Raw genomic sequence first — 12,732 nt, forward strand, 5'->3', positions numbered from 1 at the left:
AACCGACTTTCTACTCTGCTCGCTCGTAGAGTGAAGGAAACCGGCCTGATTCAAACAATCGGTTACTCGTCTGACAGCTGATCTACGTGATAAATAACAATTATCAAAGAAACGGATGCAATCTGAAGACCCATGAAGACTACATTATTTTTACTTCAGTTAAAAAAGTGTAATTAGACTAAATAAACAAGTTAATATGGAGTATTCTAGAACTACAATTATCGTAACCATCTACTTTTCATACCAATTTATATATCTATTTACACTTCGTTAACTTATACAAAAACATACATATAAATAGCTTACATTATTTCAAGGTCTTTACTGAAAGTTAACTAATAACCAAAAACATACTAACTGTATTAATTATGTGGTACGAAAATATATGAGGATATCACTTCACGCCAAGGCCCGAGCAACCTTTGCACAACATCGGCCTGTATGGCAGTCACGGATGTTGACGAATGAATCAAGATTAAAATATTTGGATCCAACGTCAAGTCTGTGCTGCTCTATGGTTGTGAAACGTGGAAGGTCACCAAAGACATCTCACACCCACTCCAAGTCTTCGTCAACCGCTGTCTTCGCTATATTCTGGGCATCTACTGTCCTGAAAAAATCTCTAACGAGCAACTTTGGGAGCGTTACCGAGAAACCCCGATCAGTCAGCAGATCAAGAGGAGTAAGTGGAATTGCATAGGTTATACGCTTCGAAAGGATCCCAATCATATTCCCAAGCAGCGCTTGATTGGAACCCGCAAGAAAAGCAAAAGCGTGGCCGTCCCAAACAAACCTGGCGCCGTATAGTAGCAGACGAGGCAAAGAGAGCTGGTAGAACTTGGAGCGAAGTGAAATATGAGGCCCAAGACCGAACGCGATGGAGACTCACTGTGGACGCCCTCTGTCCCACCTAGGAGTTATAGGACATTAACTTAATGAAAATATATACTGTTATTTGTATTTAAATCAAATCATTTACTTCAATTTGATTCTAGTTGCCCCCTCCAAAGGGTAATTTGTGTGGAAAGGAATGGGCAAAAAACTCTACACTCACTCTTTTAAAAATAATTTACAATATTTGTATACATTCATTAAATAATTATATGTTAAGACAATATATTCCCAGAATAAACAAAAAAAGACAAACATGAAATTAATTAGGAAAGACAAAATTACATAATAAAAAATACAAGAAATCAACTAACTACTATACTAGGCACTAACAAATAATAGAACTTTTGTCAGTTCACTCACGAATAATAAAAAAGGTTCGTTAACTAAATTAACACACCGAATCATATGTGCCCTTTTTTAGAATTTCATTGTAGTTCCATAGACCTAGTAAACTGTATCAACCACAGACGCATATCCGTACACGTAAAGAGTTTGTACGTACATATTTACAAGTGAAACCGCGTGGCCAAACTAATAAATCTAGTTTATGAGATCTTTATCACGGTGTCCTCAAAAAAATTGCGTAAACAACATTTATAATTACCAATAATATTTTTATTGGATTATTAAAATCATTTTTAGTGCAAGATCATAGATTTGATAAGAATTTGTAAACATATAAATATGTTAAACATTATACAGCTTCAGTTTCATTTTAAGTGTATATGGATAAACAGGTAAGCATATTTTATAGACGTACTATAAACCGAACTTAAGTAATCTTTTGCCACGTTTATGTTATTTTAGAGATAAAAATGATGGACAAGATTCAATAGTGTTATTATAAAGGTAACTTTTTGGTAATAATAATAATTTATTTACAAGAATGTGGTACAAAAATATATTTGTCGTTCAATCTAAACTTCTGCCACGTATGTGGTGCAAATTGGTCTTAAAAGGTAGAATTTTACATAGAAACATATCCTACATTATATAGTGAAAATTAAGCCATTTTTTAATTAAAATAAAATAAAAATACGTGTGTACAAAGTACACATGTCAGAAGTGAAACTTCTTTGTAATTTATTAATACAAAGGTAAAAGATGATCCGAATAGATGATCATGTCATGTTATAGTCATCATCCATTTAATGTATATCTATATTCACACTGTATACACGCTATACGTTCTAGTGATAATACAAATAAATAAAAATCTGCGTTTACTGCACAAGATGTTATACGACAGAATTGCACTCTAAAGCTCTAATACATAACTACTATACGAATACATCAACCAATAGCATATATTTTCTCGAAGCGTATATTTTTAGTGAATCTTTTTCACTATAGCTCTCTCCCACCTCTCGCTCCATGGTGATGCGATATTCGCTTGATCTCACTCTTTCTCTCTCGGTCCAATTCACTCGCCTGCTCCTTACTCTCGCTTCATGACTATTTGCTTCATGCTACTTCGCCCTTTCTCACTCTCTCTCAATCAGCCTCAAGGCTCCCTCCCTTTCGAGAAAAACGCTGCACATCTTCGTGACGATATTATTATTATAATTGCGTTTCATACGTTAAAATTTTAGCCTCATCCGCTTAAAGAACTTACACTCAATATAACTTTCAATTCTTTTGTTTAATATGGCATTTATCATCAGATTTCCTAAAATAATCTTGAACATGAATCAATACTCAACATTCCATTGGTGTAGTAATAGCAGTAATATTTACAATTACTACCCATTGGAAGTAAACAAACTATATATTTCCATAATTACCACATGATGGCCTTGTTTAAATCAATAAGATTTCTAGAGCAATAAATAATTATACATTTATTAGAACTAATGCCAGACTGCGTAATTAAGACTAAAAAAAATTATTACGAATTATAGACCGGAATTTTTGGCTAAAATTGGGAGTCGTAAAAATATATTTAATAGTTCCACAATCGATTGGCGATTAAAAAGAGTGGCGGAGAGTTTATTGCCAGTTCTTCTTTTCCGTTCTACGCCCTTGATTTGAGAACGGGCAGTAAATGTAAAATTAAATTCATTTAATATTTCTTTTTTTGACGTTCATAAGTGTACATTGTTACCTACATGAATAAATAAAATTTTGAATTTGAATTTGAATCAATCTGCAGCAGAGTTTTATCATCGGATGTCGAAGCAGATTACGGAATTCCACCCGAATCACCGGAATGTCAGCTGTTCCCTGTTCCATAACTGAGCGTTTTTTATCGTACTACTACTCTGTACCAATACTCTGTGCCATCAGCCCACCGACCGAAGTATTTCCGAACCCATTTGACGTAGGTTCCTTCAGGTTGTGTATGTAGGAACCTACGTCAAATGTAGGTTAAATTCAATTGTACACGCGTTTTTTAATTATGTTATATTCAAATTGGATAATTTCCTATCTATGGCACAAATTATAAGTAAATTAATAAGTATTTATTATTTCTAACCTAGCGATTGATTACTTCGATAATTGTTACACACACATCAAAAAGTTAATGTTGTGTCTCGTTTATTTATTTTGAATGAGATACGAGAGTAATAAGGAGATAAATAGCAATTTTCAGTACGTTTCTAAATGAACGTAGGAATATAAAACCAAACGCCACGCAATGAATGTTGCTTGTAAATTCTGAAGTGTTCATAGATGCTCAATTACGAGGCTTAGTTTATTTCTACTGGACAAATAATTCTTGGACGAAGTAACTTTTAGCCTTTTCAGCCTTATTGGTTCCCTTCAATAATTCAGTATCGGTTTAGATCACGTTTTTGAAACACAAAATAAACTACCTTAATCAAAATACTGTAATAGTTTCGAACTTTTTTCTGACAGTTTTTGAACCCTCTTAAAAAAGAGACGATTTTTTTTGTTTTTTTTTATATAGAACAGGGGGCAAACGGGCAGGAGGCTCACCTGATGTTAAGTGATACCGCCGCTTATGGACACTCTCGATGCTAGAGTGCGCGAGTGCGATGCCGGCCTTTTAAGAATTTGTACGCTCTTTTCTTGAAGCACCCTAAGTCGAATTGGTTCGGAAATACTTCAGTATATCATTATTCCCATCAATTTATAATATTTACATCAGAAAACATAGCTTTAAGTTCCGTTAGACATTAATATAAATTTTCCATTTTTTTCAGCCAAAATGACCAACGCAACTAAAGAAGCAAGTGGAAAGGTTTTGAATTTCGACCACCTCACGTTTTGGGTGGCTAATGCTAAAACGGTAAACATACATATTTGCTTAATACTATGCTATGTCAAAACCTTTTGCCAGGCATTGGTAGAAATTGTGATTGTGCTTGCAAAGTTAATTGCGCAAATAATAATCTATTTACATTTGCTATGAAATTTTTGCAGGCGTCGACGTATTTTGTAACGCGCTTCGGTTTCAAACCATTGGCTGTTCGAGAGGCCACTGAAGAAAATGCCGTACAGTCCTATGTGGTTCAATTAAATAAGGTAATATCACATCGACCTTACTTATATCATTATATAAAAGCTTTCTGATTTGATAAGAGAATGGATTTTCTCTTTCTTTCGGAATTGAAATTGTCAAATTGTTTTGGTTATTATTCAAACTAAATTACTTTATGCATATAGGTAAACAAATACTTTTATGAACGACAGAAAATATTCTAAATTTATTCTAAATTTAAATTTACACCAGTTCGTAATTCAAAGGCGTAGAGCGGGTAAGAAGAACTGGCAAGGAACTCTCCGACACTCTTTTTATAATTGCTAAGTTTTGATTCATACAAATTGTTTGAACTGGAGCAAACCAATCCCAAGGAATAGGATCCTAAATTTTCTTCAAGTTATAAAAAGCGTTATTGATTAATGACCGTTTTAATATTTTTGGAACTGCCATTTCGAAATTTCACGTACTATCAAACCACAATAAACTTTGTCTATGGTTTACATAGCCGTAGAAAAAGCTATAATATTATTTATTTATTTACAGCTATGTAAGGCTAAACTTTTACTAAAATTATTTTAAAACAATTAAATGAAAAAAAGCCTATGCTATCCAGTAATCTTGAGTTCATTTTTAAATCACAATAAATATATAAATAAATAAATAAATCTCGAAATCGAATGAACAATTGAGCTATGATCAAGTGAGGAATGGAAGATTGTTGAAGCTGGGTTATGCGAGTCGAATACTCGAATCATGTAACTTACCTCAATCCATAAAACTTTGTGATAGATATTAAAAGCTAGCTATAATAAACTCCTTTATGTTATTGCAATTTCAGATAACAATAATATTTCAATCACCGACATCGACTGAAGGCGAGATCACAGTGGACCTGGCCGCTCATGGCGATTTTGTTAAGGATGTCGCTTTCGAAGTTAATGATGTACAGGAAATAATAAAAAGAGCAAGCAAACAGGGCGCAACTATTGTAAAAGATGTCACCGAAGAATGCGATGACAATGGCGTCGTTAAGTTCGCTGTTATAAAAACGGTATATTATTTTTGTTAATAAATGTACCGAGCTTGAAAAATTAGTATTTCTACTGTGCAACCACTAAACAGGTCTACATTCTATTTTATGTATGTGATGATTATTTTTCAGTATGGTGACAATACACACACTTTGATAGATAAGTCGCAGTACAAGGGAAAATTTCTGCCGGGATACACCATTATCGAAGAAGTTGATATCGTCAATAATCTTTTGTAAGTAAAACACTTCGTTACATAATAATACAAGTAATTGTGTTCTTTCTTGGGCTGTAGGGTTGCACAGGCACTTATTATAGATTACGGTTGGCGCCTGGTAGATAGTACCGGTGACCCCAGAGCTCTAAAATAGAACCACCACTTTGGAAAAAATTGTATTAAAATTTGTCCAATAATTTTCTTTTCAATCTGTTGTGGTATTTATTTCCAAGAGGTATAGACATGTTTCATAAGTCATTGATTTCTAGGCCAGACACTCATCTTGAATTTATTGACCACGTGGAAGGAAATATGGCAGATGGGACTCTAGAAGATTCTATCGAGTGGTATGAGAAGAACCTCAATATGCACAGGTATAATTATTTTTTACCCTTCATTAAATCCTATTATTATTAATGATAGTTTAATTAATCCACCTGTCTTGGCAGTTGTACGATTTTTAACAAAACCAAACCAAGTAAGACAGGTAAACAGATATAATAATTCTAATAATTAACTGTATAATTTTATTCTTCTTATTCTATTCGATTGTCTATTCATTTATTTTTTAAGTAAATAAATAAGTATTCCGTACGCCCCTCTTAAAAGCTCTGGTTAAACTCCATTGGTTTTTCCTGCCGAATATAATAGGTATTTTTTTGTTATGTAACCTTACATTATATACAATAAATGTGTTAGGGAAGATAAAGTACATTAGAATTCAACGCCCCACAAACGTAAGATATTTTATAATAATTGTAACTTTAATTGCGTTCTAAACTACATATTTTGGCATAACTTCAAAAACTAACACAGACAGGGCACGCTTATGACAACTTTTCGTCACACTCTCAAATACTGTGTATTATACGCACACACACCTATTCACATTCACACATACCTAAGGTCTTACACCTTAGTAACACCGACTATTTTTTCTGAAATAAAACGTTTAATAATGCACCATGTACCACGGAAGAACTATAAACTGTCACTCATAAGTCACAACACAGAACCTGTGACTAGCGTAAGAATAATTATGTCACAACTTTATTTCTGTCATTTATTACTGAGTAAGTTAATATTTTTATAAAAGTATTTTGATATACTTAGGGCCTGTTTCACAATGTCCGGATAAGTTCCAAATAAGCAATTTGTTACTGATTTGTAGGATAAACAGTATTTTTGCGTTTCACGACTGTCAGATAGCGCTATTTGTCATGAAATGCCAAGTATCTTATTCAGAACTTTTATCTTTCGAATAATTTATGTGTTGCATAGCTGTTTGGCACTTTATCCATACATTGTGAAACAGGCCCTTAAGCTTTCATGTTCTTCGTTACTTGAATATTTAAAAAAATAATAATTTTAGATTCTGGTGCGTTGATTATACCCATGACTTGGTTCCCTACTCGTGTATCAACTCGGCATCTGTTATCAACGACCCAGAGACTGTGCTTGTAAGTACAATATAATACAATAAATTTAAATAATTAAAAAAAATCTTCGCATGCAAATCCACTAAAACTACAGAGGTATCTTATTTAGCTACTTTCTTAATCTCTATCCTCACATCCCATATCATCAGATATAATGACAATCAACACTTATTAATGTAAAAAATTTCCGTTGCGTAATTTGGAAATACTCGCTGCCAAGTTTTCTCAAAAGGAATGTTGATATTACTTCTAAATAAAAAAATTAAAACGTGTGGCTGACTACTGATATATTTACTTTTATATTAAAATATTTGTATACAGCTATCTATGAATGAAGCTGCAAAGGGCCTTCGACCAATAAGCAAAGCCAGAGAGTTCGTCAAAGCACATGGTTCGTCCGGCGTTGAACATGTCGCTCTGTATACAGATGATATAATTACTACCGTAAGTATAATGCTAAAGATATATATATTATTCTATTTAAAAGTCTTAATAATTAACTTATATTAAATATATACAAACAATTATTGCTGAGTATTTCGTTGAATCTTATCGTTAATAGATTTATATTTTATTATAAAAAACCACACGCTAACAAAAGTTGACGATTAGTTTCTTACGAGTGATGTTTTTAATATTATTATTATTTATTTATTTATTGTATACCAAATTGTGTTTCCACCATACATTGTGGAAACACAAACTGGACATAGTCTTTCTGTCCACCAGGACGTCGAACATATTTAAATAATTAAATACATACTAAGGCATTTTTACCATTAAGCCATCACAAAATGTAATTATCCATTTGAAACATTGTCGCTCCATAGATCATTAAAACCGCCTAACCTTGCAATCTTATTAAACCTTTGTTAATGAATCCATACAAAAATTTGTTTGCTAACCATTGATATACAAACAAACCCTTTTTTTGTATATCAATGTTGTTAACATTTCTTAATATGAATATCAGTTTAGTTAATATGTATAATGTTAAGTTTTTTTTGTAGTCTACTATTGTGTGGCCCATTTTAGGGTGGAAGCCTATCCATCCATATTTTCCATTACACTTTTTGTTTTCTCAATTTTTTCATAATTAATTCTCATTTTTCTTAAACATCTAGTTATATTTTTTGGATGATATGGATCTTATAAAAGTGTATTTTTTTGTGAAGACGTAAAGCGCTTTTTTGTTATTTTATTGTCCTGCATTACTATGCGTATAACTCATCATTACCGATGATGACCAGAGATGTCTCACTTCCAAATAAGCCAAAACAAAATTTAATTGTGTTTGCTTTAGGTTTGGCCCTTCGACTGTGATGACTTCAAAAGCTAGATAAATTCATTCCATCATTAACATGATTGAGAAAATCGTACATAATAATTGTTATTATATAATTAACGATTTCAGATGCGTCACCTTAAAGAGCGAGGTGCGGAAATAGTAACTTGGCCAGCGACTTACTACGACATGATCAAAGAGAAACTGAAGAAGAGCTCTCTGAAAGTACAAGAAACAATTGACGATCTAAAGGAACAGAATGTTTTGATAGACTTCGACGAACGCGGTTATATGTTACAGGCGTTTACTAAACATATTCAGGCGAGGCCTACTTTGTTCTTGGAAATTATACAACGTAGAAATCATAGGGTAAGTAATCATCAAGGTATCACTTATTCCACGTCATTAAATTCGAACCTTTAGGCATCCCTACTAATGCTCGCATCAGTCGCACTCTCGAGTCAATAGAATGATGCCAAGAGCACTGACCGAACATTTGATATAATATATAATATGCCTTTTGTAACTTAGTTTCCCCTTCCAACAAAATTGCCCGTAGGAGATCATCACATATCCTAACGTATGATCGAATCACCGTAGCTAACGACAAATTAAAGGCGCGGCAAATAAAAGTCAAATCAAACCTTCGGCAAGATAAGCGAACTCGCTCGACGAGTATTGCGTGTAGTTGTGTATATAAATACTATTACCTGTTTCATTAAGAACGCTAAACTTATTTGTAATATTTAGAGAAAACTTCAGAAGATGACACTTTACCTATTGTTGAACATTATTTCTCTTAAGTTCGTCTGTGTTATTTTTTTTTGTTTGTTCATAGTTACCTGTCGTAAACATTTAACAAACATACCAATTAAAAACATTATGTTTACTTTGTGTGTTATGATCATACACAAACTGCGTTCTGCAACTCAAGTAAACAATGTCTAGACTTATTAATGACTGATTAGCATTTTAGACTATAAGTGTTGTTTAATTGTTAATTTATAAATGACATTTAATTAAGTGCGAGAGACTCGCCGACCACGATTACTTTGAGCACTTTTCGTTTATTATTTAATTAACATATTGTTAAGCTTTGTATAGATCAGAGCTTATATCTTGAGTATCTATTATTAACTACGGGAACGTATTTTTGGTAGGGGAAGCTGGGTGTATCATACTTCATTAACATTTGTACTGGCTTCCTGCATCCTCTTGACAGCCTATGCTTAAGACGCAATTTCTTAATTTTATAAACTGAGATTTATGAGTTTTTTAAAGTACGTTTAAGGATTCATTATTTTTATGTTTCAGGGATTCGGTTCCATGAACTACAAATGGGTATTTGAAGCAATTGAACAGCTGAACGAAAATAAAACGGAGAGTTAAAGGATACTCTATGAGTTTGGATTCAAATTTTGAGTAACTGATGAATCTAATAAAGTATTGAAATAAAAATGGTTGTTTTAATGTTAATTATGCAATAATATGTAAAATAATACTATATTTATGAATTGGGCGGCTCTTCAATTATTATTGACCGCTGTTTTCTGTAGAATGGTAGATTCTACCCTAAATAAAGGCTTAGATTAAATTTAGGCTTGTTAATTCTACCCACAAAGTTATATAATCATTAAATATTTTTATGGGCAGTTACATATTCTGAAGTGTATTATATACGAGCAGGAGGCTCACTTGATGTTAAGCGATACCGCCGCCCATTGACACGCTAAATGCATTGGCACGCTCAAAAATTAAATTAATTGTAAATTTACATTCACTACCAGTTTGCAAGTCAAGGGCGTAGAGCGGGCAAGAAGAACTGGCAAGAAACTTTCCGCCACTCTTTTTGAGTCATTCAAATTGTTTGAACTGGAGCAAATAAATAAATAGCAAAAAAACTACTATATTTATAGCGTATAAATATATATAGCGTATGGTGTAATAAAAAACAATACGTTAGTTAACTGAATTACTATGTATATACATGGTGTTCACATAATCATAACGAGAGAATATATCAATCAATCGAAATTAAATATTTTATTTGTAATTAAGCTAAAACCTAGGCAATTTAAGGGAAGCAAGAAAATGTTAACAGTATTAAAAAAAACATTTTTGTATTGCAAAATGTTGTGCAATAGCAATAGTTAATAATACAAGCTAAACTGGCTAAATTATAAATAACCCGAAGCTGAATTTCAACGTGGGGTAGAGACGTCATTAAAATTATTGAAAATTTTAGCTAATTTTATTTTACTTTAAACAAATGCCCATACACAGAATGTATGTGTTACATAGACTCTTTAAAATTATGTATAATAATTTTGCCACGACTACTCTAATATGTCTTGCCTGCTGTTACGTTATTGCTCTAGTGTCTCAGACAGAGACAGATGTCCAAAACTATAGAGCAATAAACATAATATAGACAATCCTACATCTATTTTATCACCTCAATAATATTTCGGGCTCTCCAAATATCACTAAGTATCTACTTACTACATACTAAGTGAGTCTGCAATACTACACGATTTTTACAATAAAGATTATTATAAGATTTATTTAGTGTTTAACGTAGTTACTTTGAATTTTATGTTATCTTTCATGTCTAGTACCTTTTAAATTGTCCATACATAGTCAATAACAGAATTCTTATGTTTTGTATATCTTATATATAGGTCATGTTGTATCGGTGACGCGACGCTTCCCCGCTTCTGTTCTAAGCTGGTTTGTAAATACTAGTTTTAACGACGTAGCTCATTTGCATACTGTTTACCAAGAGACCGTGGTGCGACTTAAAATACCTTAACCTTATAACGATATCTTATATTGAAAGAGAAGAATCATTTTGTTCCTTTAAGAAAAAAAAGTTTATCACTCAGTGACAATTGACATCAATGTTAAGTGTCAGAACGAGTTGCTGATATTGATTATACTATTTAGTTTTGTTAGGAATTCATATCTTCTAGTAGATCCAATAAATCGTTACAATTTTATTTTGGCATTCGAACCAATAAACCCATTGTTTGTCAAATGTAAAAACGGATTACCTAATCAAATGCTACGTTGATACTTAAGTTGTATAGATAAAAAATAGTATAATTTTGTTTAAAAAATCTTATAACAGGATTAAGTTTACATATTTTTTGCAAGAAATAAAAAGGGCTTTTATTATAATGTAGTTCGAAGTATGGTTTTTCACACCTCGTTAGAAGTGTTTTTAAAATAAAATAAAAAATACGTTATTAATGCCAGTAAAAGTAACTTCTCAATTTAAAAAACTGTAATATTTGAGTACGCAGTTAGATAGACGAAATTATGGCTCCCTTAAGTCAAACCCCTTCTGGAGTTTGAACGCGAATCTTCAAACTAAGTTTTGTGAGACTTCACATCTTTCTTTTATCAGTTTTTTTTACAGAAAAGTTGAAAGTAAATCTTTGAATCTTGGCTAATTTTGTAGTCGTACATATTAAGTCATTATTATTATCGGTACTCTGCGATGGAGGCTTGGCTTAGGAACCGGAATGTATGCCTTGATGGTATTCTAAAGCTGTATTCACCCTTCACTTACGTACTAAGCTATGTATAATATTAGATGTCTACTTAGAGTAAGGAGTTATAAGAAAATAAATATGCTTTCATAGCAAATTGAGTTGATGATCTCTCTAAACTTAAACTTGCCTAAACCTTTCTAAATTAAGTATAATAATAATAATTTATTTTTCTGCCACATAACATTTACAACAATAAATAAGATTACAGAAGGTATTGGGAGATTGGTTTCCTTTGGTTTTTTCTAGGTAGTTTCTTCTGGTTAATTCAGTATAATAATTGATTTCTTCATTGAAAGATTGTGTGGGTATTACTGACAGAACTAAATCTAACGTAAGATTTGTAAGACGAAACTAAAATTTGATACCACTTTGGCACACTCAAGGCGCTGTCTAATTATTCATACTTCAATCGGTTTCTATACTGGACCTATAGTCTAAAATTATTTGCCACCCAGATTTTCGAAAATTTAGATCGGTATTTGTTAAAATTCGATATGTCAAATTCAAAGATTTTACATGATAAGAAATGGATTGAAATATTAATCTCTAGTAATAACAATTGGATTTGGATTCACATCATAATCTCTATTAGCATTTACTATTACTTTTTTGTTGATAACCCTGCTATATTATAATATATGCAATTGCAATCACACTTTGAAATCAATTTTCGTTTATTTTTAATAATTTAATGCTTTTATATCTCTTCGTGTTTGTTGTATCAGTGCCTAGAGTTGGGTAGTTTATAAATAAATTAAAAAGAAGTGCAAATGTACGAGTCATATAAGGAACTATTTTTAGTAGTGTGTATACGCCTTTATATCGTGTTTTGTTAGTAAAATCAACGTAATTTATATGCAT

At 32.1% G+C, this 12,732-nt stretch overlaps 1 protein-coding gene across 1 annotated transcript; it reads left to right on the forward strand.

Annotated features, from left to right (window-relative positions):
• Positions 1 to 3,578: 3,578 nt before the first annotated feature.
• LOC110995228 (4-hydroxyphenylpyruvate dioxygenase) lies at positions 3,579 to 9,772 on the forward strand. The gene is made up of 10 exons (XM_022262288.2): positions 3,579 to 3,622; positions 4,062 to 4,147; positions 4,282 to 4,383; positions 5,181 to 5,393; positions 5,505 to 5,608; positions 5,860 to 5,964; positions 6,963 to 7,050; positions 7,351 to 7,473; positions 8,444 to 8,683; positions 9,629 to 9,772. The coding sequence occupies exons 2-10, from the start codon at positions 4,067 to 4,069 to the stop codon at positions 9,701 to 9,703; spliced, it is 1,131 nt and encodes a 376-aa protein (XP_022117980.2). The 5' UTR covers positions 3,579 to 3,622; positions 4,062 to 4,066; the 3' UTR covers positions 9,704 to 9,772.
• The last annotated feature ends 2,960 nt before the right edge of the window (positions 9,773 to 12,732 follow it).

The sequence above is a fragment of the Pieris rapae genome, chromosome 14 (genome assembly GCF_905147795.1).
Source record: "Pieris rapae chromosome 14, ilPieRapa1.1, whole genome shotgun sequence".
Lineage (NCBI taxonomy): Eukaryota > Metazoa > Arthropoda > Insecta > Lepidoptera > Pieridae > Pieris > Pieris rapae.

Coding starts and splice junctions, on each gene's coding strand:
- LOC110995228 (XM_022262288.2), top strand. CDS start 4,067: ATGACCAACGCAACTAAAGAAGCAAGTGGAAAGGTTTTGAATTTCGAC. Junction 4,148..4,281: donor GGGTGGCTAATGCTAAAACG/GTAAACATACAT, acceptor AAATTTTTGCAG/GCGTCGACGTATTTTGTAAC. Junction 7,474..8,443: donor CAGATGATATAATTACTACC/GTAAGTATAATG, acceptor TAACGATTTCAG/ATGCGTCACCTTAAAGAGCG.